Source organism: Falco biarmicus, chromosome 5 (assembly GCF_023638135.1).
Source record: "Falco biarmicus isolate bFalBia1 chromosome 5, bFalBia1.pri, whole genome shotgun sequence".
In the NCBI taxonomy this organism is placed as follows: Eukaryota; Metazoa; Chordata; class Aves; order Falconiformes; family Falconidae; genus Falco; species Falco biarmicus.
The window spans coordinates 86,286,481-86,312,777 of NC_079292.1; the positions used below are offsets into that span (position 1 = coordinate 86,286,481).

At 51.4% G+C, this 26,297-nt stretch overlaps 1 protein-coding gene across 1 annotated transcript; it reads right to left on the minus strand.

Annotated features, from left to right (window-relative positions):
* Window positions 1-984: 984 nt before the first annotated feature.
* On the minus strand, window positions 985-17,165 carry DRD3 (dopamine receptor D3). The gene is made up of 7 exons (XM_056342101.1): window positions 17,071-17,165; window positions 14,344-14,635; window positions 7,732-7,844; window positions 6,372-6,514; window positions 5,125-5,321; window positions 3,892-4,237; window positions 985-2,973 (listed from the first exon to the last, which is right to left on the minus strand). The coding sequence occupies exons 2-7, from the start codon at window positions 14,623-14,625 to the stop codon at window positions 2,777-2,779; spliced, it is 1,278 nt and encodes a 425-aa protein (XP_056198076.1). The 5' UTR covers window positions 14,626-14,635; window positions 17,071-17,165; the 3' UTR covers window positions 985-2,776.
* Between the last annotated feature and the right edge of the window lie 9,132 nt (window positions 17,166-26,297).

Here is a 26,297-nt window from a genome sequence, read left to right on the forward strand (position 1 = left end):
TGCTGGAGAGGGTGTGGAGGCATCAACTGCTTGCACCTTTGGTCGCTTCTGTTCCTTGGCCTTTGCCGTGAGGCCACCCGTGTTCATATTGCCACAGTAAAACTGGGCATGAAGCTCAAGCGGTACTTGAGGGAGGGGGAGAGAGAGATTGTTTTCTTTTGGAGTTGAGTTTTTCTAATTGCGCATCGATTTTGTGGTGCCTCTTTTTTTTTTTTTTTTTTGGCCATAGCAGGTTATAGTTCAAGAGGTTGTTGTCAGTTTTGTGATCTGATAGTTCAAATCTTAATTCTTTAATAAAGGACTGCATTCTTAGATACAGAGCTTTCCTCATCCCTCATAGTTGTGTGGATACCAAAATACTGCTTGGGGTCTTCTGCACCTCCTGTTTCTCACCTCTATCCTGAATTCCCTTGGGGATCACTGCTTGAAGAACAGGTTTGAATTCAAGTAAGATCAGACTGAACGTGACACCTGAGACATGCTAGGCTAGGGCTTGAAATGGACCTAGTCACTCTTTAAAAGGTCTTTTTCCCCGTTTCCACCTTTCTGGCAACTGTGTATATAAAAGCAACTGAATCTCCGGTGATCTGCGTTATGGAGCATCTTAATGGGAATTAATTTGAGCAGCAATCTGTCCACAGGTCGATTCACTCGATTGATACCCCAATAACCCGTGGGCTGAGTACCTGCCGTGCTACCCAGCACCGCTGAGCAGATGGAGTAATGCTACCACACGCCTGCCTGGTGTAGCTGGGAAACTAATTGACCATATTTTCAGAATTCATCTGCTGGAAGTGCTTACAGCAGCTGTTGATTTCTTTCCCAGCTGCAAGTAAAATGCAAGTAATAATAAAGACCTTTTGTGTGTCTGGTGTGTCCAGGCGGATGATCATTTTGCACAGCGAAAGCGTTAAAGTGGGCTGCAGGTGAGAAAAGGCTTATGGAAAGGCTGTGTTCACCACAAAAGGTACCAAAGCTTCCAGTTACACCTGTGTTTTATTGGATTAATGCGGTTACAATGCAGGATGGAGGGCACCTCCCCAGGCAAACAACACATGCTGTCCACAAGCATCTCCTCCCCAAACCCAGACAAACAGAAGAAGCTAGAGCTCTGCTGTGTGCTCCAGAGGTTTGGCTTTATATTAGGAAAGAGAAGAAGCCCTTCCCAGACGAAGGAGCTGTGGCATGGACACAGGCAGGGGCAGCACACACAGTTATGCCCAAGGCCGTCGAATGAGGGGGGCTAACAGCGCAGCGAAGCCTAGTCTTGCAGCGAGAGCTGGAGCCTCTGGTCCAGGATGGTGAGCAGGGAAAGCGAAACGTGTTGAGGCTGTTCCAGGTCAGGTTTGTCTGTACAAGGAGAAGAGCAGTAGAGTGCCCTGACATGAGGCCAGCTTACATGGTACGGCAGGGCTTGTCTGGCCTTTTCATCCAGGACCTACTGGAGGTGGCTTTGTAAAATACTGCTGGGGAAGGAGAGCGTGGCAGGGCTGTCTTTGGCTGCTGGAAGCTGGGATGTGCGGATGCCCTGTGTGCTGGCAGGTGTGTCGGCCAGGGGAGCCAGGGAGAGTCCTGGGTCTGATCCTGGGGCACACCACCTTTCTTACTGGGATGGTACTGAAACAGCTCTCACCTAGGCACGGGCTGTAACGGGAGTTATCACAGCAGGCAGGACAAACCCTTAATCTAGCAGTGCTCCTGACAAGGAGAGGGGCACAAATGGAGACTGGTTCCAAAGAGATCACCAACACATTTTGAGACAGGGTGCATGCAACCTGTCCCAGCTGAGCGAACAGGTTCAAACCTATCACAGGCACGACTGGAGCTGTCCTAGGCCTTGTTCATTATTTAGCGTCCCCAGCAGATGACAGGGTGTGTGGTGGTTAAATAAGTGGCCAACCTATCGCTGGTCCTTGGGTTAGGAAGAGAGGGGACACTGCGGTAGCGTTGCGCTTCTCGTGTGATCAGACCTACCAGAGGGCTGGCAGCCACCTCTCTGCCTTGCAAGGAGCAATAAAACACAAGCTGGTGGCACAAGGGAAGGTTTCGTTTGCAGCTGGGGCAATTTTCTCGAGCACTGAGACTGCCCCAGTTTTATGGGCAAACCTTTTGATGGAGACAACAGGGATGCTGTTGTTTCTCCTTCAGTGCTTCGTTTCCAAGTTTCCTTGCTGAATTTTTGCTCTTGGCTGCTGATTGAAGGGATCAGGATTCTTCTCAAAAAGGTCATGGCCTGCCCTCTTATTAGGAATGCTGCACATGAGCCTTCTGCAGGCTGAGGGTCCAGCAACGGGAGGGGAAATGCATTCCCAGCACGTAGGCGGTGGAGATGAAGGATGCTGTCCGCCCGGGTCCTGTGTGCTCTGTGAGCCTGGCAGCTCCCAGTGGCATGGTGGCCAACCTTCCACTGCACACCCAGGTCTGCCTCTCAGCACTGCTGTGCCCAACACTGAGGGACTCACTGGTTTGCCTCTGTCTTCTTCCCCTCCCTCCCCAGAAGCGGGAAGCACTTGTTCTTTTTCAAGCAGAAGCGTTGAGGTTTGGTGTGGGAAGCTAGCCGTGCAGGCGGGCTGCCGTCCTGCTCTTCACGCTGGCGCAGAGGGTGCCTGGCCATCAGCAATGACCACATCACGCCGAGCAGCACTGCTCACGGCCGAGGGGAGCACGTCACTGACCACGGCGCGTGAAGCAGAGGCAGGAAAGGGCCCCACACCTTGTCCCCAGCCCAGGAGTCTGCTGCAAACCACAGACGCGCAGCCCGGTGCTGGCCCCGCGCTCAGCAGCAGAGGATCTTGAGGAAGGCTTTGCGGAAGTCGGTGTTGAAGGTTGTGTAGATGATGGGGTTGAGGGCACTGTTGACGTAGCCAAGCCAGGTGCTGGCACTGTAGAGCCCTGGGGGCACGTGGCAGGATGGGCAGTGGGTGTTGAGGATGTGAATCAAGAAGAAGGGCAGCCAGCAGACTATGAATGCTCCTGGGTATAGAGAGAGGGAGAACACAGTCTGTGACTTTAGAGAAGCAACTGCTTGGGAAAAGGCCTGCACCTGTGCCCTCTCCCTCCATCCTCTCACTATTTCCATGTGCGTGTCTGCATTTGGTAAACGTGGAATAAATATCATGTATTCCCGGTACAGCCGGGCTTGGCAAGAGCTCAGGCTCCTCGGGACCAGTTATATGAATGGGTGGATGGGGCTTCAGAGGTGGCCTGGTGACTGGCAAAAGCAAGTGGCCACAACTTAGAGGGAAAGGCTGCTGCCTTTGCTGCTTTAATCCATTAAGACAAGGGCTGCATTATTTTCTTACTACTGCTGGGTTAATGAGGGGAAGCAGCATGTCTGGTGACAGTGGCAGGTGGCTGGGGCACCACTGTCCTGGCTTCTCCATCCAGCTCTGTGAGGGGGTTCCTCTGCTGTTCCTTGCCTCAGTTTCCCCTTCTGTAATTGGACCTAAGAGCTGCTACGTGTATAGAAACTTAGGATTCCATCTAAAGTTCCAGCTTAATAATAATGAAAATAATTATAATATAATAATGATGATGATGATGATGATAGTAGTAGTAGTAATAGTAATAATAATAGAAAGGTAAAGGGAAAGCAAAGGTGCTGGCTGTTCCTCCCTCTAGCAGGGCTTGTTGGCCACTGATATAAAACAAAAGAGGAACAAAACATAAATAAAATGCTAATATACTTGGCTCTCAAAATTTGAGAGCATTACCCTAGATCCCCAAGTGTCCCACTGTTGTTTCTCTTTCTTTGTGACTTTGTGGAGCAGCTGAAGTCTAGGCTTGGCTTGCATTTTTTTAATCTCAATACTGTATTAGGAGATTCCTTTCTCTTGCAAGCCCCAAACCATCACCCCTTGCACCCCGCTGCACAGCGTGGCTCTCACTCACCCAGGACAATAGCTAGCATCTGTGTAGCCTTCCTCTCCCGAAGCTGGATCAGCCGGGGCTGCTGGTGCGCTAGCTTCAAAGAGCTGATGGTTTTGCCATTGCTGAGCCTCCGTACCTCCAGTCCTGGCTTCAGACTCTTTCTCCTCTCTTCCAGCCTGCTGTGTTGTGTAGTCCCCGGTGGCTTGGTGAGGGATGCCTCATGGCAGAAGCTGCGGTACCGCTGCAGGCTGAAGACAGTCAGCAACTTCCTTTTAGGAGACATCTCCTGGCCTGAGCATTTGAGTGGGAGACAGGGGGAAAAGGTGCCTTGGCATCTGTTTGGCAAAGCTTTTCTCTCCGGGTGTTCCTGCAAAAGAGGATGCCACAGAGAACTGGGAACCATCCAAACCATTCCCTGGGTCAAAGGATGATGAGGAGAGTTGTAGGAGTCATCCTTAGCCCCACCGGCTGCTTAGGCTTGCACCTCATCCTCTGGACTGACCTTGGCTTAGCAGAGGGGTGAACCAGCACCAGACAACTCTCCATCCCACCAAGGAGAAGCATGAGAACAAGAAGAGCTGACACACTCGCTCTGCTAAACTTTCACTTGTATTTTTCAGTTGGCCCTGCTCCCCTCAACATCCCCACCCTTTTTTAATGTAGCTTCACTGTGAGAAAATGGGTAACACAAGCAGGTATGCATGACCAGGTGATCCCTTTCAAACCATCCTGCTGGTTCCCGTGGTTGCAGATATTTCATCTAGAAAGGTCAGTGGAACAAATGCTCCATGCACCGTGAGCATTTTGGCTTCCTAAGTCTGTCAGATGAAGAGTTGTGTTGTTTTGGTTTTGTTGTTTTGGTTTTTTTTTTTAATAATCTACATTAAAGCCTGCGAAGCCCTGAGAACGAGGCTTCATAAAGCAAAAATCAATAAATGAGGAAATTAGCCAGACTTCTGCATGGCTGAGAAAGCCCAGATCTGAAGAAATATTGAAGTAGGCTGTGCTCTTTTCTAGTTGCTCGGTTCTAGAGGGCAGAGATACACAGGGAGCATCCTCTTTCTAGAGGGATGGAAAGGATTTAACTGGAGCTTCTGCATCTCAAGTATCATGGTGTATGAGTGAGGGATGGGATGAAAACATGCCATGTCCCTTCTCTGTGCTTTCCGTTCTGTGCTTTGGCCCTTTGCAGAGGAGAGATGATGCATGCCCTGTCCTTTTTGACAGCTCCTACTGCATTGATGTGGATCTTACTTTGTGTGCATAACACGGTTTGGTGCTGGCGCTGTGGCTGCCCTGCCAGGTGAGCGTTCGCTTCTTTTGTCTTTGTCTTAGCACGAGGTAAATCCGGACATAGAGCAGCAGGGTTACCAGGAAGGGGAGGTAGAAGGACACCAAAGAGGAGTAGATGATGAAACTAGGGTTGGATATGGAACAGACACTGGGATCCCCTGGGGAGGAGAAGAGAGAGAGAGGAGCGGCTGAGCTTAGTACAAGGAGGCGCTGGTGCGTTGGCAAAGCATGTCGCAAGGCGGAGGGGGGACAAAGGCAGTCTGAGGGGTGCAGGGATCTCCTGTCTCTGTGGTTGCAAATTGTTCTGTGACCTACCCACTCACCTAAGGGATGCTTAAAATGGACTCTACCTAGGGCCATCTAGCATGACCCCGTAGGCATCTGCCTGCTCTTCTGGCCAACAGCTCCGCCCTCTTCTCTCAAGTCTAGTCCCATCCTTTCTCCTTTCACCCTCTCTCCTATTCCTCTGACAGCCTCTGCGCTGCCTGGATGCAGAGGCATGCCTTCACCCCGTCAGTCTGGACCAGGCAGCGGGGGACAGCAGCACTTCCCACCCCGTCTCCTTCCCACTTCAAGCACCACACAGAGGATGGACGGGGAGCAGGGGACTTCTGCCTGTGGCTCAGGGGGGAGGAAGGCTCCCCTGCCCCTCTGCCTCCAGGGAGAATGGGCTGCCCTAGGTGAGGGCAAGGAGAAAGACCAACCTGCTTCCAAGGAGAAGGCCAGATTGTTGGCTCTCCTCAAGGGATTAGGTGAGGAAGCAGCCAGCCAGTTGGATGGGAAGGAGGTTTCTCACAAGCAGTGCCAATATGCAGTCCTTGCTGTTTAGAATGTGTCCTGAATCAGATTTAAAGCTGGACCTGTTGATACCAGCAAGATGCAGTAAGGTGGGGGTGGGGTGGGGGTGTTGGACATGCTGCACCTCTGGAGATTTGCTTTGTGTGCCCAGAGTGATTGTCTGGGGGGGGATCTGTAGACCTGGACACCATGTCAGTGTCTGCCTGAGCAAATTGCAAGTTTATAGACAAAAGCACATCTGCTCTCCAGTGCTGGAGATCTTTCTCACCCTTCACAGTGCACCTTACAGTTCCCTAAAATTTCCTGTAACTAGGAAAGTCTGCAGGACCCACATTAAATGACCTGGCCATACACAGGGCAGCTCCATGTCCCATCCCTCCCTGCGTGCTATTGTTCGGGACGTCACCTACCTGTAGTATTGAAGCCGAAGAGGAGAGGGCACGACACTGCGAACGCCAGCATCCAGACTATCACGATCATGAGAGAAACCCTCCTGCAGGAGCTCTGCCCAGTGCTGTACTGGTACTGAACTGGTTTCACCACTGCAGTGTATCTGCAGACCAAACCAGCTCCAGAAAGAGGAGAGGTAAGAATGGAGGGAGGAAAAGGACCAGGTTTTAAAAGGAGAAATGAAAGCAATGTAGGGGACACGATGGTGAACGTGGTGAAGAAATGGAAGAGGAAAGGAGAGAAGATCAGATGATGGCATCAGCAATTTGTAGAAATGGTAAGTGGGGTGTTGCAAGGAGGAACAGAGGAAATCAGAGTTAGTTGGCAGCACTGCAGGGAAATGCTTGGCAGACCTGCCAGCACTGTGAAGCTACTAGGTTTGGGATACCTGCTGGATCTAGAAGCCCCAGGACCCCCCCCTATCCCCTGATCCCCGAAGGTTATATGTGCCCTGCTGGGAAAGAGCAGTCCCTGGAGCAACCACAGCCGGCTACACCCTGTGCCTCATCCACCCGCTCTGGTGTCGGCCTTGCCGACAGCCAGAGGATTGCCCATGGTGGGTGCCCAGGGCCTTCGGCTGCCGGGATGCCCCAGGGGATGCAGCTCGGCAAGGCTCAGATTTGAAAGCCACAGCAGTCTTGTCTTCAGGATAACCTGGGGGCTGCTCCTTGCAGGGCAGAGCCAAAATGAAATGGGGATAAAGAGTCCCATGGAGGAACACCAGGCCAAGCCAGCATTGAGAGCTGCTTCATATGATTACCACATCTAACAAAGGTACAGCATGCAGTGCTTTTTTCCTTCCCCCACCCCTTGGTCCTAACAGCACCACGTGTGCTGAGGTCTTGGCTCCCAGCCCTCAGCGTTGCTTAAAATAGGCTGGTTTAAGATGCGGAAAAACAGGGCAAGGCTGAAGATTAGATAGCGATAACCTTCACCCCTCCCTATGCTTATGGCAGGATTGTGTTTGTTAAAACTTCATGAGTGAGGTCTCCAGAAAAAACCCTCTTTGACACTCAATGGGAATTAGATGGCCAATGCTGGTCCCTGCCTTCAAAAAGCATGAGGATGTGGCCGAGTGCCTACTGGTGATGTTTCGCTGCTTGTGCCTCTCTGCCCTCAAGTGCAGGCACCTCCTAGCACATGGTGGGCAGAGCCTATTCACAGCAGCTGTGGCAGCGACAGACTGGCAGGGAGGTTTGTGTCCCTGAAGACAGCAATGCTGCCTGTGCAAACCCCACTTTCCTGCCCTAGCCACACTGGGGCACAGAGCCGACCCCCATCTCCAGACTATCTATCCCCTTGGATGCTGTTGGCTCTCACCTGTCAATGCTGATAGCGCAGAGGTTTAAAATGCTGGCTGTGCACATCATTACATCCATGGTGACGAAGATGTCGCAACAGATGCGGCTGAAAGTCCAGACTCCTCCCGTCACCTGCACCAGCAACCACAAAACTGTCAGCCTGGTTCTGCATCGAGTCCTGACGCCTTACGTATACAGAGGTGCTCTCCTCCAAGGGTCTCAACAGCTACGTGCTTTCATGTCTGCTGTGATGTGCAGAGGAGAACTGAGGCGCCTATGTTGTGTGGCAAGATAACACAGCGGAAGGTCATGGAGAAGGAGCCACACCTTGATTTCAGTCCTTTGGTTACTCTCACAGAGGGAGGCAGGGTGAAGAAATAGGTAGCAGCTATCCTTTCCCTTGAGCCCTAGCACGATAGATTGATTTAAATTTGATATCACTGTATCTATCCTTTGATTAAGGATCATCTGATTAAACCTAAGGGCTGAAAAGTGTTTCTCAGCTTAGCTGCTGGAGTTCTCTTGCAGGCATTGAGCTGGGAAAGTGCTGCAAATTTTATGCATTTATGTATGAAACAGACCTGAGAGCCCAGGCTTCTCTAAAACCTTAGTTGGATTCTGATCTCAGTTACATATTTTGATTATTAGATCTGAGCGAGAACTCACAGGCTACTTGGATAAAGGGGTTTGGTTTGCTACCATGTCCAGCTTTTGTTCTGGTTGGTTTGAAATTTTAATCTGAAGCATGTAAGCATGAAAGCTTAGCTGTGGCTGATCTTGGTGATGGGGAAATGCATTTTTTGGCCCAGCTGTCAAGTTCTTGACAATGACCTTTTTGGATGACAACATATGCTCCAAGCACCGTGTGGCACTGCTGTCGTCGGGGCTGGGATGATAGCCTGACTCCGAGTGCTCCAACACAGAGGCAGCCCATCCTCCCACAGATCAGCCTGCTGGATGAGTACAGCAAAGGAATCTAAAGCTGCACTGGGTGCAGAAGCGGTGGTAAGAGAGAAAGAGGAACTGGTGCTAGATCCAGATCTTTCTGCTTACATTTAGACCTCATCTGGAGTACCGCATCTGGTTTTGGGGCCCCAGTACAGAAAAAACATCGATAAACAGGAGTGAGTCCAGCGGAGGGCCACCGAGACAGTCCCTGGGACTGGAGCACTTGTCCAGTGAGGAGCAGCTAAGGGAACTGGGCTTGCTCAGCCTGGAGAAGAGAAGAGGTGGCTTTGGGGGGTGTGGGGGCACTAACTGCAGTCCCCTAGTGCCTACTGGGAGGTTATTAAGAAAGTTGGAGCCAGGTTGCTAAGCAGACGGAGCCAAGTTTTTCACAGCAGTGCAGGGTGGAAGGACAAGAGGCACCAGTCGTAAGTTGAAAGAAGAAAAGCGCAAACCGGTTATGGAGGTAAACTTTCTGACCATGAGGACGGTAAGGCAGTGGAGCTGGCTGCTTGGTGAGTCTGGCCAGGCTCCATCCTTGGAGGTTTTCATGACCTACTCAACAATACCCATCCCAGACCAGGCTGGAGAGGGTGCCACAACTGAGCTTGGCTCCTAAGGCAGTGGGTCAACCCTGCAGCAAGTGTCAGTGCCTAGGAAGGACGCAGCTCCAGGACGCAGCTCCCTGCAGACAGAAGCGCTTGTATAAACACAGAATTCATTTCGTACGAGTTGTTTTCAGAGTTGTATAAGAAATAATCCCGAGAAACTGAAATGGTTTTGATTGTGCCAGCATTCCCGCACATGGGCACAGAAACTCACGGGGTCTTTGGGGTGTCCTCTGCTGGACCCAGCTGCTGCGTGCCAGAAGTCAGGTACTGGATGAGGTAGCCTTCCATGAGACCTCCTCTGAATGAATGCAGGGGAGAGAAATGGGAGCTGGCTTGCAAAATGCAGTGGGGAACTGTGCTTTCATCTTCAGTTCTCTAATACTTGTGGGGCTCCTTTGTTTTCTTTTTAAAAAAAAGCAAGCAAAGTAAAAAAAAAAGAAAAAAAAAAAAAAGAAACAAACGAAACCCTTAGAGCTTTTCTGCACGATTAGGTGGGCTACAAGATGTGCAAACTGAAGGCTGTCCCTCTGAAATTGGGGACCTTAATAGGTAGGTTCAGTTTTCAAAGAAACCCCACGCCGTTTTTGCTTTAGTTGCAGATTTTGAGATCTGCTTGACCACCTCAAAATATATAAAAAAATCATAAATGCTGGAAGCCTTTGCAGTGGGAGCCAGTAAGGGGTCTTTCTGTAGTCGGAGGCAAAATGCAATGCAGTGTCTCTGTGATCTGCGGAGTCTGAAGAATATTTCACCAGGAGCCAGTGCCAGGTGTTCGGTGCAAGCCAGCTGCTGCTAGCCCAGCAGATGTGCAGGCTTTTAACTGAGGGAGTTTCCAAGGTCCTGAGCACATTCAAATGCTAAACCCAAGAATGTGTACCATTAAATCTGAAGAAGGTGCTGGTGGGAATGGCTCTGAAGTGAACCCTTTCAGGATGATGCGTTCAGATCACACCACCTGCATACTAAGCTGTAGCTTGTATGAAGATGATACTTGACATATCAAAACGTTTGGGCTTAAAACCCATCCTCGCTTCCACCAGCCACAAATTCCAAAATGGGGTGTAGCTTTGCTGAAGTCGGTGAAGTAGTTAATATTTACCTGTGGGGTATGCAAACCCAGAATCTATTCCCAAATTTAACAATGAAGAGCCTTTTTATTACAGGCCTCGTTCATAATTTTTTTTTAATTCTATTTCTGCTCTTCCTTTCATTACTCTGTTCCGCTCATCTTTGCTACAGCAGCTAGAACGTGCGAGTGTGCTGGCAGGGTACCTGTTCTTCATCCCGCTGGTGCCTTTTGTCCAGGAATCTCAAAGCACATCACAGGTATTAATTGAATGAACCCTCACAACTGCCTGAGTGAGGTGGATGGTCAAATATTATTTTCTTACAGCTGATGAGAGCAAACCACATAGAGGTAAGCTGACAGAATCTCTCATTACCACTCAGTTTGTGTGCAGCAGAAGTGGGAATAGAGTCCAGGATAAAATCCCAGCTCTGGCAAAGACAGTGCTAAAGCTCCTTATAGACTGTTCAGGTCGGGCTCTCACCTCATCTTTCTTGATGACCAGTCCAGTCTGCTTTAGCCACAAAATGTATTATTATTTGAACGTTCCAACCCTATAGGAAGCCTTCCAGTTTAAAAAAAAATGAAAATCATTGTGCATTCATAAGCTTATGCAAATCCACCACTCTCTTGAATCCTTAAAAATAAAAAGACTCTCTGAAAGTCAGATATGTATGATGATGACATATTGAGCAGTAGATGGATTTGAAAGTACGAACGCAAAGTTACACGAGGTGATGTCAGGCAGCGGTGTATCTAAGCGTGCTCACTCAAGTGCTCTGTTTAAGAAAGGGTTCTTCTTGGGGGTGCTGTTAACTCCCTGCAGCTGTGAAATGGCTGCTTATATTTTTGCATGGCAGGAATAACCAAGAGCACGCGTGCAGTCAGACCCGCTGACAAGTGGTAAACTGCCGAGCTGCAGTAACTCGGTTGTCTGCCCTGCTTTTGATGGTGGCCTGGCGAGCTCCTCGAGCTCAAAGAGCTGTTGTAGGTCTCGCTACTCCAGTGTGGGAGCCACGGAGGAGGAGACAGCCTTACTCTCACTCGCTCTGAAGAGAGCTGCAGGTTGGACCTCAGTGACAATCATCTTCTGATGCTTTTTTCCCATTGGAGGTAGAACTGGATGTTGTGAGAAGACTAAGGAGGAGGCCATGCTGCTCCACGTCGTCCTCCGTTTATGCAATTACTATAAGGCACAATGGGATTCAATGCCATCAAGCTTTAGTGGGCAGGGCACCCTAATGCCACTATCTTAGAAACCTTGGTGAGCCTCCGTAGTCACACCAGGCACAGCATCAGAGGTCAGTAAAGAACTGGGGTAGCAGTACGGATATATTAGACATATCTGTTGACCCCTGAAGATTGCTAGACACAGTGCTGAATAGCATTTTTATGCCAGAAGCTTCGTTAGGTGGAGAGGAGGATTCTGAGGTTATAAAATGTTCCTGTTGTTGCTCTGTCACAGCCTTCCCCAAAGGCTTCTCAGAAAGAGACAGTTCTGGTCTGCAGGACTGATAAAATGAAAAATTTCATGGAGAAGGTCCAGGCCACAGATGGCTCTAAAAATTGAGTGTAAAGCACAAAGTTCACAAGTGATATTTAAATCTGAGGTATTCATCCACCTTTAGCTTCTCAATAAATAGGTCTCAGATGTCTGGTTTGGCAAACGTTCAGTAGATGAATAGCTATTGTACACAGGTTTGGGGACTGAATGACTTCTTCACAATTTCCAGGGCTATAGTGTACTGAAGCATGATGCCATTTCTGCTTCATTGGTAGCAGTGCTGATCCATAAACAGCAGCAAATATCTAAACGACTTCAGGGCTTTTTGGAGGTTTTTTTTTAAATCTTAGTCTTGCTGGAGTCCTGCAGCCTAGATCTCTAGGAGGTACTGCTGGAAGTGGTAGTTCGGGTTTGGGATGTATGTGGGTTCTTCTCCCTGTTGTTCATGTGCCTCTTGGATCAGCTACTTTGATTTACCCAAGATTTCATTACTCAAGCTCCACAGCTGGAAACCAATCTTGAATGGGTCTGCAAACACAGCTAGACAACAGATCTGACCACAATACTGCCATGGGGACAGAAGCTGCTTCCCAGATGTGCCTCAGTCCCACCCTGCCCATGGTAAGAGTGAGCTTTAGGTCTTTTCTGATGCAAAGCATATTGTGATTTCATTAAAGACTGGAATACACTTGAGGTGAACTATTCCAATCTCAACATTTGGGTTTTAATAATAATTTTCAGTTGCAATCAAACTGCAGAGTCTAATCCTGGCTGGCTGGGATGGCTCCACCACACCCCGCCCCGACTTATTCCTTGCTTTTTAATCATTCAGTGTAACCCAACTGTGCTGCAGGCATCCAGCAGGCCAGCTCCAGGACCGCTCTGCAAGGAGTGGTTTCACTGTTGCTACTGACTTAATTAGGAACGTAATCACACATGCGGTTATCGTGGTGCTCTCTTTGTTCCTTCACTCCACAGCGATGCTATATAAAAATAATTAACCATCAGTGCCCTTATTAATAGTGCTTATACACTGAGCAAACCCTCAATTTCTCTTAATTGTAGCCTTGCTGAGACAGCAGTGGACACAGTTTGGGAGAATGGCCTGGATTAACACAAGGGAAATGCCCAGGCTGGGTGCCAAAGCCTAGAGCTGTGTTGCCTACTCAACATACTCCAGTGGCAGAGGAGGGCTGCAGACCACTGCCAGTCCCCTGCTACTCGATCGAACCTCCTCATACCCCCAGAGTCGGTCTGGCATTTGCCGGTGGTGTCCTGCCTTGTCCTACTTTCTGTCCACATGCTGCGCAGTCCATCTGCACGAGTTAAAAGCCTGCTCTGCTTCTCCTCTGTTTTGCAGGAAAGAGGTCAGCCAAAGGTGGGCAGCTGCCACCAGAATATTTACCCTACCCTTCAGCCTGATCCCCGCTCGGCCCTTGCAGAAAGAGCATGAGGCTTCTGCAAGATTATGGCTCAGAGGCTTATTCTGTCTCTGTTCACATGAGAACACGGTACTAGGGCTCAGCTGAAAGCTTACCGCTGATAGATGCTCACCCTAATTCTAAACCTACAAATTTTTGTGAATTAGTGTAAAAATGCTGAACAGAACAGATAAAAATGTCAGCTGTAGCATACCTTCATGTATTTGCTTCAGTAACAATATTTATACCAGAAGTGGCTTCAGTAATTCAGGGGTTTGCCATGGGGCGGCAGGGGCGGATTTAGTTTCCATCTTTGCTGCCCTGCAGTGGCGGAAACCTTTGCTTTATCTGATGGTGTTGTCCATACTACACATGGTTGTGCCGCTACATTTTTACGCCGGCCAACGTGCAAAGATCAGGGAAATAGAGTATAAGACACCCCAGGGCTTGATGAGTCATTTGAAGTTACTGTGAAAATGCTCACATGACTTAAAGAGACTTCGGAGCGTGTTCTTCGGCTTCATCCCTTTGTCAGCCTGCTTGGAGAATTGCTTGGAGGTGACTTAACATCATGGACATCAAGGCTCTTAAACTCCGCAGGAGATGAGGATTTGACTTGTTTTCTGGCCAGCGGGAATACGGCTTGATCTGGGCTCTAACAAGGTATTTCCACCCTATTGCCTCCCCACCGCTCCTGAATCATCATGGCAACCCTTCTGGCTGATGGAGTCAGCTTCAGGGATGCTCAGATGAAAGCGGCATTAGCACATCAGAACCCACGATCTACATTACTGGCTGTAGCCCACCCGCTTTCAAGCTCAGAGGGGCTGCGCTCTGCCAGCAAGAGCAAGGCTCAGCGCATCTACTGACGGGTGGGACTGTGGTGCATTTGTCCAGCCTGCAAGGGCCACCTGTGTGACATGGGGCTGCTACCCACCCCACAACTGCCCCAGAGCTGGCTGGGGGGTTAAAACATGAATGGACTTCACCTGTAGCAGAGCTGGCCCACCCTGAGAGCGTGTGCTAACGCTGGTGCACTCGTGCTGTGGTTAAATTCTGCTGATCCTTCCTAAGATGTACTCACCTCCAGGTACACCACCCATGGCATCACCAAAGTAGCCACCAGCAAGTCCGCCACCGCCAGGCTCACCACAAGGTAGTTTGTTGTGGTTTGCAAGGTGCGTTCCCTCAGCACGGCTAAGCAGACCAGCACGTTCCCAAAGATGATGGCCAGGATCAAGATGCAGTAGCAGAGGGCGTAGTAAGCGTGTGAGTGTGGCAGGTCAGGCTCTGTAGTGTTGTCTCCCCCACAGGGAAGAGGGTCAGTGGTGTTAGGATGACTGCTGGTTCCTGTGAAGAGGGCCATGGGGACACTGCTGCAAAGAGAAAGAAAGAGCTGGCTGAAAACTGGAGCTCCACAGTCATTGTGGAGAACTGCTTGTGGTGGATAGCGTATGATTTTCATACTTCACAAACACTACTTCAAGCCATTTATAGAGGTCTTTTTTTCCACTCATACCTAGGCAGAACTTTACTTAAAGTCCTGCTTGGCCTGTTTTGTTTTTCACCGAATCTAAGCCAAGAGAAGAATGCAAAATCCCACCTCCTGTGTGCATCCGACAGGTGCATCTTACCAACCAACGCAGCTGCGCGGAAAGCAGCAATGGTTGAAAGATGCACCGAAGTCATCATACCACAGCACAAGTCAGCCAGGCAGGAGAGCAGCCTGCAAGACAGCAATTTGTAGTGCTGAGGAAGACCCAACACAGTTACCCAAACTAGGGCTTGGCCAGAAGCTTGGACCTAGGAATCTTTTCTTCTGGGAAGTACCCTCCCTCCTCCCTCGTTAAAAAACGTCTTCACTAACTTCATGCACTCGAGTGCTTGGCAGCCCGGCACACAGACCGCACCTGCAATGCTCGAGTAGCCTTTTGCATCCTGGCCGCCTGGCAGTAAGCACCCACCTAGGGAATGACTCTTCTTCTGCAACCTGTGTCTGTCCCAGGCCGCCTGTTAACATAACGCTCTGCTTCAGCCCTGCCGGCCTTGCCAAAGCTTGGCTGTCCCCGCTGCCCCCAGCTCATCCATACTGTGCTCTGTTTTCCATGCCTGGCCAGAAGATGTGCTTCCTGTGCTGAAGAGCAAATCAACTTGTCATTTGGGATGAAATAATGGAGTGATGCTTGCGGGGTACTCTGCATTTCTTTTCCTTACAATGGATTCGTGATTGTGCCCAGGAACCTATCCTGTCTTGATTTAGAAGGAGGATGATTTTTTTCCAGGAATAGGAAGGCTGCTGTCCCAGGGTTGTTCTGTGACATTTAATTGCCTGTATCTGGTTTTATTTTTTTTTCTTGCTAGTGCTCCTGTCGCTGAACTCATCATCAGTGTGACAGTTACGAAAGGCAAGGACAAAACGTTGCAATGCCAATGATATAAATATTACTCTGCTCCACCTCACCCCTTGAACAGCAGCATCTGTGATGCACACGCTCCTAGAAGAGAAGCTGTTACAATGGGTATAAATTGCTCCAGCCCCTTGGCATATATTTATCCTTGAAACTGGTGTCACTCACCCCTGCTGCCTTGTAGCTGGGAGAGGGCAAGGGCTGAATGAGGTAGAAACTGAACTTCCCTCTGTCCCATGAACACAGATCCCCCAGGACAGGGGTGAAACAATCTCTTATGGCTTGTGTTGTGTTTGGAAACATCTGTGCTTGTCTCTCCTTCTCTGTCTTTCTTCTGCCAGCCCCTGACACAGGAGTGAAGCCTTCCACTGGACTGCAGGATTTCCCATAGCGTGAGTGCTGCTGCCGAGTCCGGGACTGTTTGCTCATCAAACAGTTCCGCTGCAGCCACCCAAACACAAGACTCATTTAGCAGCATCCCTTGCACCGACAGAGCTCCTACTCTGGGAAACCTGTATTGGCTGGGGCCATGAAAAGCTAGTATGCTAGTTCCTCTTTTTTTTTTTTTTTTTTTTTTTTTTTGAGAAAGCCTACGTTAAGCAGCTGCCTAGTTGATCAGCAAAGCCAGGGCAGGGAATGAACAAAACATCACGCACGATACCACCAAATGGCCTAAGGCACCACGTTACACAGTTTGCCAGCAGGTTTCCTGCCCCTTCTGCCACCCCTTACAGCCTAAAGCAGTATTTTCCACTTTCGCCCAGAGGTCGATCTTCCCCCCCAGCATCCCTCCCAGCTCCCCCCCCAGCCCTGCCAGGCTCCCCCTGCCTTGGGCTGCCCCACACACCCCGGCCCTGCTCACTCTGCCCACGGCCAGGGCGCTGCCAGCCAGGCGGGTACCGGGGTACCGGGATGCTGATGCGCCGGGTACCAGGATGCTGATGTGCCGGGGTACCGCGGTACCCGCGGGCGGGGCTGGCGGGACACGGGGGTACCAGGACACCCACCACCCTGGCAGCGAGCTGCGGCGGGGGCGAGGGTCGCTGCCGTGGGGACGAGCTGACAGAGGGGAAAGGGGAGGATGCTCCTCCCGGTGGCCTCAGCCTCGGAGGGGTCCGGGTGCAGGTCCCGGTGCGGATGGGGGGGTCCGGGCGCGCGGCGCAGGGTGCAGGGCAGGGGTACGGGCTCCCAGCGCTGGGGCCAGGCGCCGCCGCGGTTCTGGGTCCGGCTCCGGCTGCCGGTGCTGCTCCGCACCCGCCCCCCAGGGGCAGCGGCGCCCCTGCGGCTGCCCGCCGTGCCCCGGGGGGCGAGGGAGGCGGGGGAAACCGGGAGCGGGGGCTATGGGGCAGGGGTCCGCCGGCACCGGGCAGGAGGGGAGCGGGGGGGCAGCAATCTGGACTTACCCCCGGTGGCACCACCGCCGAGCAGGGCTCAGTCCCGGTCCCGGCCCCGGTCCCGGCCCCGGTCCCGCCGCCTCCCGGGCCGGCCCGCTCCCTCCGGCCGCTCTCCCGGCGCGGAGCCGCGGGGCGGGGCGGGGCAGGGCGGGGCGGAGGTGGGCGGGGCTGGGCACCTCCCCCCGCCCGCCCCCGCCCCCGCCCCTGCCCCGCCGGCGGCAGCGGCCGGTACCCCGCCGTGTCCTGGGGAGGGGGGCGGCAGGGCCGGCGGCTTCGCGCCCCATCCCGCCCCTTCCCAAAGGGCCCTGCAGAGGGGTCTGGGCTCGTTCTGGAGCCGGGGCCCGCAGCAAGGGGGTGCTTTGCGGAGGGGCTGACCTGGTTCTGCCCGGCGGGAGGAGGGGGGAGATGGGAACCCCGAACCCGGGCCGAGGGCTGGGCCCCGGGGTGCCGGTCGGGGGGGAGCGGGGGGAGCTGCCCGCGCTCCGGTGAAGGCAAACAGGCAGAGCCCTTCGGGAGACAATGAGCGTGCGGCTTGGGATAAAAAAATGACGCTTGAAAAGTTGTTAGTTTAAAAAAAAAAATCAAAGTAGAGATGATTTTTAAAAGGCAGAGAACTGAAAAAAAAATCTGAAAATAAATTCCCTTAAAACTGAGATTAAAAAGTGCTGGGTAACGGGGGAGGGAGGCGGGAAGGAGAGCGATGCTGGGGAAGTGTCCCTGTCCCGGGAGCGCTGCCTGCAGGCACAGCGTGGCGCATCCACCGGGACCAGAGCGGGACCACAGCCACCGTCACCCAGCCACGGCGTCCCCTGAGCTCTGGGGTCAGGCCTCTGAGCCCAGTTCTGCTCGGACGGTGGTCCCTGGGTGGGCTCTGTGGGTACTAATGATGCTGGTGGGCCTCAGGGCTGGGCTGTGCCCACCAGCCACCCTGGCACGGCAAGCGGGGCTCCCAGGGCGTGGGAACCTCAGCGGTGGGGCTGGGGGCTCCCTTCCCAGGGTTGCAAGAGTTTCAGGAGCAGCACTGCAGCCCCAGCAGAGAGAGGGGAAAGGGCTCTTCCCCTTTATGCACCCACTGGTCAGGGTGGCCATGGGCTAACTTACTTGTAGGTGGGCAAGAAGAAGAGGAGATGCTGCGGAGAGCAGAGTCTTTTTATTTATTTTTAAGAAATCAGTTACCTTAACAAGGGAGCCTTGGGACACTGGCTGCCCTGGATGGCCTCTCCTGATCACAGCTATCCAAGGTAATCTCTCCAGGGACGAGAGAGGTAGAAGGGAGAAGTGCTGTAGAGAGCACTCGTACCCGCAAGGTGTGAGAGTAGCAGCTTTAGCCCGGCTGGGGATGCTGGAAGTGCTCACACAGGACTTGACGGGGACTAATGAGCCCCAACACCTTTAACCAAGGCTGTGACTACCCTGAGGCAGGCTGGTGGATGGTACTAGATGAGTGTGATGAGTCACTGCCTAGTCCCTACAGGTGACACATTTGCAGGTGTCCTTGGTGTGGTGGAGGATATAGCTGCCAGGCTATGGACCGAATGACCCATGAAGGGTTTTACAGCCCCCTTGTCCCCTTCTGAGCTCCAAAATGGTGTGACACAAACTACATTTACCATATTTATATTCTATGCGCACGGTTGAACTTCTTCTGTCATCTGTCCCATACTGCTCACCTCCAGGGAAATGCATTTGCTAACTGTGCCTGGAGCAGTCAAGGAAGAGGGGAAGCCCTCCCACCCATTCCCAGCAGAGGCTTTTTAGTTGTGAGCTTGGAAAGAGTCCAACACACCCACACTCCTGTGATTAAAACTGGAGGGAAAAGCACAGACCGTGATGCTTGTTCTGTCTAGCGAGGGCTGTGGGAGTCGTGGGCCGGGTGTGGATGGCCGGTGAGGATGGCTGCTCGCAGCGGGGCTAGAGAGTTGCAAAGAGCTGCAGGCATTTTAGCTTCTGTTTTAAATGCAGATTGTTTGTAGGCAATTCCTGAAGGATTGTGGCCGGCAAGGTGCTCACATCAGCTCTAGGACGCTTGGAAGGCACTATGGCGATACGGCTTTACTGATGCCATCTGTTCAGTATAACGGCTCACCCCGGATCGATAAAGAGGCATTACCTTGCACCTGCCCCCCTCCTCTAGGGCAGGGGGGATTCAGCTGGGGGAATCCAGTGCTTTACCCGTAAAAGCACCGTTGTTCTGATCCACAGCTTTATCTTCCAGCATTGAAACCTTCCCTGTTGCCTTGCCTTGTGTGCTGCTTCTCCCAGGACCCCCCTCACCCCTTGATCCATGTTACCCCCCAACCCCAGAGACAGCCACTGCGAATGCCCCAGCTCTTTACCTTCCTCTGGTCCTGAGCGGTCTGCGGCAACTGGTCCTCATCAACCTGCTCAGATTAATGAGACAGATGGACAGTAGGAGTGTGTGAGACTGACTTGGTTTTTGCTTTGATTAGTTTTATCTCTTTTCTTAATATTACTCTGAATTGTGGGGGAAAAAAAATCTAGCTGTAAATGTTGCTGCTCTATTTAAGCTCGTTCTCACCTGTGGTCCCTCCCCGGGGTGGCTCCCTTCACACCCCCTTGGCTGGTTTTCCTGAGACTGGAAGCTCTTTGGGGTAGGGACTTCATGACTTGCTTGTGTTCGCTGTGTGGCAGAGGTCTTGTGGAGCAAGGTAATAATCCGTATAATCATTTAATGTAGATTAGATTGTACCACACACAGAGACGGGGCTGAGTTGAAAGTGCATAGGCAATCTTGATTGTGATGTTTGCAGTGATTATTTTCTTTAACATTACAACTTCTTTAATATAGTGCTTAGTGCAGTGCCTCTCTTATAAAGTCTTTTCCTTCTTCCTACCCCAAAATCAACTATGTGGCCCAGTTAAACAAGTTGCAGGCCTTGGCTGTGACACCATGGTATTGCTGGAGCATGGCAGAGAAACCAGTCAGTAGTGAGTTGTGGGAACTCAGCATGAGAGGATGTACCAGCAGGTTTCACAGGTGTATCCGAACAACAAAGACTGCTCAAACTCCTGGGTCTCCAGCTTCATCACAGGCTTTCCGTCCCCGTGTGCAGAAAGTTGAGAGAGTCCCTGGTTCCCAAACCTGGCCCATTCCCTTTGGATCCCCTCTAGCCTGTTTCTCTGCCCTCACTTCCAACACAAACTCGTCAAATTCTTCTTTTCAGTCCTGCATGTCCCCAAGCTCTTTGGTAAAGATTTCAAATAACTTGGATAAATCTCAGTGTTCCCTCTTAATTTTTCCCCATCTCCTTGCCCATCAGTCCCAATTTTCCTCTGTGCCAAGTTTGTCCAGTGAGTGTTAGTGCTATCCTGTTCCCTTGTGTCTCTCTCTCCAGCTCATGCTCGTGTTTTTTCCTTCACTTTCCAGCCACAGCCTCAGCACCCTTTCCAGTTTCCAAACTCCTGATGGCTTCACCCAGCATATTTGTCCTTCCCCACCACTGCTCCTTCCCCAGCTCCTCACTGCCCACCTTGCCATCCCTGGCTGGGCTGCTAGTCCCCTGTGCTCCTGCGGCTTAAAGGATTGTTTGCAAATGGTATTTGTTGGGCTTTCACACCACGGTTGCTGTTACTATAGCCAGTGTTTGAGGTGCAGTGTCTAACACGTGCCAACCTTCCACCGAGCCAGGATGCCCCCCCTGACGGTGAGTATCGTTAAACTACTCGGCATCCACAGAGGTTTTCGAGACCTGACTGGATAAAGCCCTCATCTGACCTCATGGTTGAACCTCTTTGGAGCAGGATGCTGGACTAGACACCTCCAGGGGATCCTTCCCAACCTGAATTACCCTGTGCTGCTGTGAAAATAACCTTGCTTGCTAGATGTAAACAGAGCTTTCCTGGCTGGCACAACCTGCAGGCTTCTGATGAAATTTAAGTTCATACCCATACCATCTAAGTAGGATACGCCTATTCCGCCTTGATTGCTTTAAATGTTTTTACAAAACTCACTTGTTTTTGCAGCGGAGACCAAAAAGGAGCTCAAGCAGCTTCATGATAATGTATGCACAGCAGCTTGCAGAACTAGTACAGACTCCTTGGAGAAATGAGAGGAAGCTACCACGGCTCGTGTCAAGATTCACAGGAGATTCAGATCCTGCCGATATTGATTCCCTTCTGCTCAGCCTTTACTTTCCCTGTTCCCTCTTCCAGCAGTCTGGAAAGAGGTGGCCACATCCCGAACCTGCACAGCACACAGCTCAGCCTGCAGGGAATGTTTGTCGTGTAAATCACATCGGCAGCAGATTTTATACAGCAAAATAATACTACAAGGGTAGGTGTTAGCATAACAACTCTCTTTCTCATCCAGTGGTTACGTATTAGCCTAGATCTTTTGGGTCCAAGTCCTTCTTTTGCTTCACCTAAGGCATAATCTGGGGTATAGGAGCTCTCTTTATTAGGCAGAACTGGGACTTCAGGCTCTGTATCCCATAAAGCAGGCTGATCGGATAAAGCCAGTATCCTGCCAAGCCCGTCTTTAAAATTACTGTTTTGATCCTATTTTCCTTTCATTAAAGGTTGGTCATGTCAGAACACGTGTTCTGCAGCATGTCCGCAAAAGGATGGATCCTGCTGCGGTTAGTTTCCTTCTGCATCCAGGCTCAGGCAATAGGTGCTGCTCACGGGGAGAGGAGCTGGGGCTTTTAAAAATAAGGAGGGTGACTTCTGCAGGGCCACCTGACAGAGGAAGGGCTGTGGAGGGGACCAGGGGATGAGACTGCTGTACCGCACCTCACGGTGTCTCCCCACAAGCTCCACTGTGGGCAGGGAGCCCAAGGGGCTTGGCCAGGAGGGCAGTTCCAGGAGACACATGGGGAAAAATGCTGGAGACCTGATGTATATGTGAGAAAAAGGGCATCAGTGTTCAAAAGTACCGTGCTGCCCTCCAGGGAAACCTGTTTATGTTTTCCTGCAAAGAAGCTGTGGAACTGCAGTGTAGAGGAATGAAGGCAGTTAATTATCATTGATAACATACAGCTGTGGGCTGGCTTCAGGGGCGGAGGGCTGGCTGACGTGGATAATGTGCAGCTGTGGCTGGTTCCTGCTAAGTAGTTAAATAGCTCTGAGGGGTGAGGAAGAGGAGCACTGGGTGAAGACAGACCTGGAAGAAGCAGAGGGAGGAGAGAGTGCCCTGGGTATAGGAGAGACAAGGAGAAGGATACAGCAGAGGCAAGAAGCAGGGTGGCCTGGCCTGAAGAGGATGAAGGAACAGCATGGCCGGTAGATGAACCGTTGAAATCTTCTGGGGGATCAGTGGCTGTGCTGGGGCAAGGCACAGGAACTACTTACTGAAGTTAACCTGGGATGGGATGGTAAAAAAAGTCTTGTTGCAGCCGGCTAGTTTTGATAGTGCTGTGACACTGCAGGGCTGTCCTTACCTCTGTCCCTCCTTCCCACCTCGGAAAATGGACCCGTCTGGTCTGTGATGGATGCTGCTGCTGGACTTCTGCCATACTCTCTGGTGAGGCACAGCCTTTCAGCAGCTGGGGCTGTCAAGTCATTCAGGGAAGCAGCCCTAAATCTCAGCAAGGCTGGTTATTGCTCAGTGCCTGCCGCAGCCGTGGCTGGGGGCAGGGAGGGCGTGCAGCTTGGCCTTGGAGGCTGGTTATGGGACCATTGCTCTATTTGAACTGGAGGAGGGGTTCTGTGAACCAAACCCAAATGCTACAGCTATGGTTGCTCCTCAAGTTAGTGTCCTTTCTTCTAGCCCTCCTCCCCTCCACCTCAGCCTGGGGGTCCCCAGCATACAGGACCCCTCCTTAGCAAAGGTCTGCTGCAGCATCAGCTCCTTCTGTGGTGCCTGCACCTCTCATCTTCCTCACACCTCCTCCATCTGACAGGGCTTGTGGCATCTTGGCATTGTCAGTAATAGTACTGATGCTTCCTATCCTACACGTAGGATCCCTGCTCAGACCCAGCTGCCTGGCGCCCACGGCTCTGGGGTGTTTGTGCTGGTTTTCTGACCTCTCTGTTTCCCCAACCACTGGTCACAGCAACACACCGGTCTCACAGCTAGCAGGAATTTTTAATCCTCTGTTCATGTTTGAGGTGAGAGGCTGCACGCAGACACATGTGCGTGCAGGTGAGCTGGGAGGACTGTTGGTGGCCCTCTCCTGTCACTGACTGGTCTCTGGCCCCAGTGTCCACCTACAATTACCTCTTGCCTTGGCTGGCCCTGTGTCACCACCCCACAGGGTGTTGTCACTGGGCAGTGGCTCTGGCCACCTCTCCTGTCCAGGCTGAGATGTGACTGACCGGCAGACATCCATGTGGCTGGGAAAGATGCAGGGAGATGCCATGCTTCCTACGTGGACTTGGAGTGTCCTAATTGCCTCTGGCTGAGGTGCCCAAGTATCCCACCAAACACTTCAGCCTCACACAGGAGTGTTGCCTCTGCCAAATTTCTGGCTTTCTAGCTCTGAGGCATGGTGACCCGTGAGTAGAGCAAGAATGTTCCAGGAGATTTGGTTTCTGTTTTAAGACAGACAGCAGAAGATCCCATTTCCGCTTCTTTCAGAAGAGATTGTTCCAGGAGCAGTGGGAGGAGTAGGGGCTGCCCTCCCATGGGTTTGAGGTGTCTGCCTTCCTCCTACCGCCAGAACCTTGGCTGCTCCTCTTGCTCCCTGGCCGAGCAGGAGAGTTGTCCCAAGCAAGCTCAGCAGGGATAGCAGGCAGCTGCAAAGCCTGGTCTGCTCCTTTCTCTTCCCTACGCTGCCAGTTTGTGTGGGGCTTGGAGTCACGTCATCCTCTTCAGGTTTGCTGCTGTTCCCTCTATCGGGTTTGGGCCACTGGGCTCAAAATCTGTGCTAAGGGGCAGAGAAAGGGTACGACTGCACAAGCCGTGTTTCCTTAGAAGAGCAATGAAGCTAAAAGCACCTGAACCATTTTTACTTAAAAGCACCGATAACACTTGAGCTGAGGCAAGACTGACAGAATTATAGCCCGAACAGTGAGCCAAGAAATTAGACTGCGTTCTGGTACTCTTCGTTATAGCTTTCAGAGGTACTTCGGGTGCTATATACAGGCATACTATGAAATGATCTCAAGTGAAAATTGCTGGGGTGGATGTAGCATTTACGCATTTCCCTGGCTGTGAACTGAAATCTCCCTCTGCTTTCTGTCTGCCTTGAAGGCAAACCTCCTCTTCCTCTCCTGCACCCTCTCAAATACCTGCCCTGAGTCCTGCCTCAGTAAACTCTGCTTTACCTGTGGTTTCTTGTGAACTTTTTGATGTAAACATCTATTCTGGGCTGTCTGCTGGGACAGAAAATGGTGAGACCTGCTGCTGCTTCCTTGGTTTTCTACTCTGTCTCCCTGAAGTGCACTAGAAGACAAGGAGCAGTTTAAGGTGTCGTTCAGAACCGCGTCTTCCCATGTCACTGCCATTTGCATGCTGCTCCAGTTCCAAAGCCTGGCACCAAGTGCTTTTTCCTGAAGGAGCAAACAGCAGCTTCGTCAGTCACCTGCAGGGCACTTGCAGCCGCACAAGCATTACGGAGCTTCAGGCTAATTTATTTCTATTAAACCAAGGCTCTTGACAGCCAGGAATCAGGAGTTTGTGTGTACTTGTGTTTGACTTTGGGGCTGTTTTGTCCCAGGACTCGGTTGCGGAGCGAGTGCCATGGGCTGTGCGTGCGGCAGGAGCAGGGCCACCACAGCTCCACTGAAGCCACTCAGTGGCTCACTGTGACCTGTGGCTGGTGACAAAGAGCAAAGTGGTTGTTTTGGTTTTTGGTGGGGTTTTTTTTGGGGGGGGGAACGTCTCATCATGGAAAATGCCCCAAAGCCAAAAAAAGCTGTAGCATTTGGCTGGCTGGCTGTGGTAAGCAGCAGATTGTCTATTTAACATCTGAAAGCTTGTGATGCTTTTGCCGTACTCCTGCAGCAATGCTGAGTCATCACTTGCCCAATGCTACCTGCTATCTAGCCTTCTCCACTTTTAACTATGCTACACATAGCAACTCTCCATGCCAGTGGTCTGATTAATGCCACAAATATTTTCAAAAATATTAAAGCTAGAGCTAGAACACCAGGGGTGCGGTGGGGAAAATGCTGTTTTGCCTTTGTTGAAATTCTCTCTCTTAAACTTGAATTCTCCTGTGGCTTAGAGCTCAAACTCAAAATTTGCCAGGGCTGTGGAGGAGCGTCTCCTGCTCATGTAAGGGTTTGGCTGACGTGCCCCAACCCAGAGCTGAGGTTGCACATACAGGTAACATCTCACAAACAGGTTTGGGGGCTCTTGTTACCAAAAAATCATAACCAGGAAAACTCTCCAAACCAAATGAAAGTTCAGAAAGCTGACCTTGGTTTATTGCAGTGCCGGGTATGTGGGGGATCTTTCCTCCTAACAGGCACGCCAAGTTACTTGAGGGTACGCGTTATATACAGCAGAGTACTTGCACGTTCACAGTACATTACATACTCATTTTCATTCATGCACAGGGTTGGTTACAAGTTTCTGGTTTCTAATGCAAATCAGCCTGCACCCTCGGATAGCACTGCTGAAGCTTTCTGCCAGCTCTGTGTGCTCCCCAGGCGGGGGGGTTGCCCTCTCTTGGGGGGCTGTTTGAGTCTGAGATCCCCATCTCCCATTACCACAATTACCTTTGTCCTACTTTCAACTAATTTTTTGAAGGCCTTAATGTCTTATCAGCTTGTCTTCTCTGGCAGCTGGAACTTTTTCACTTGGGGACTTCTTTCTGTGTAATTTACGTAACGGTGCTCTTATCATCTTATCATCTGCTCTTTGTTTCCCAGGGCTGACTCCCTTGATTAAAGTCCTTTCATTCATCAGTTTTGATGACTTGAGCAGGTGGGTCATTTAACGACCTGAGAGGGTGGGTCAGCTTGACCTCACCTTTGCATGTTCTTACTTAACCACATCAGAGCTCGAAAAATTTGGGAGTTTAGGTAACGCTGATGGTTGCATCTGCTCCGAGGGATGAGGTACAGCTGAGATACGGAGCATTCTGAGCCGGGCACCCCTATAGCAGGAGGCAGCTGTTTCCCTCTACGCAGGCAAGACCTACAGCACGGGAGGGATGCTGCAGGGGCTTGGCTCTGGCCGGGGGGGCACAGGCAGCTGCCACAGGGGGTGTCAAGCAGCAGAGCAGTGGTGTGCCTGGCAGCCTGATGTCCCACGGGCTCGCAACGGTTGTGGAAATGTATTTTTAAAGCGACGTTTCAGGTAGTAGGTGCGCTGTGGCGTTTGCTAC

Excerpts from the sequence above, each read along its gene's own strand:
- DRD3 (XM_056342101.1), bottom strand. The coding sequence starts at position 14,625 with ATGGCCCTCTTCACAGGAACCAGCAGTCATCCTAACACCACTGACCCT. Across the intron at positions 6,515-7,731 it reads TGCGCTATCAGCATTGACAG|ATACACTGCAGTGGTGAAAC; the intron begins GTGAGAGCCAAC and ends TTTGGTCTGCAG. Across the intron at positions 2,974-3,891 it reads GATGCTAGCTATTGTCCTGG|GAGCATTCATAGTCTGCTGG; the intron begins GTGAGTGAGAGC and ends CTCTATACCCAG.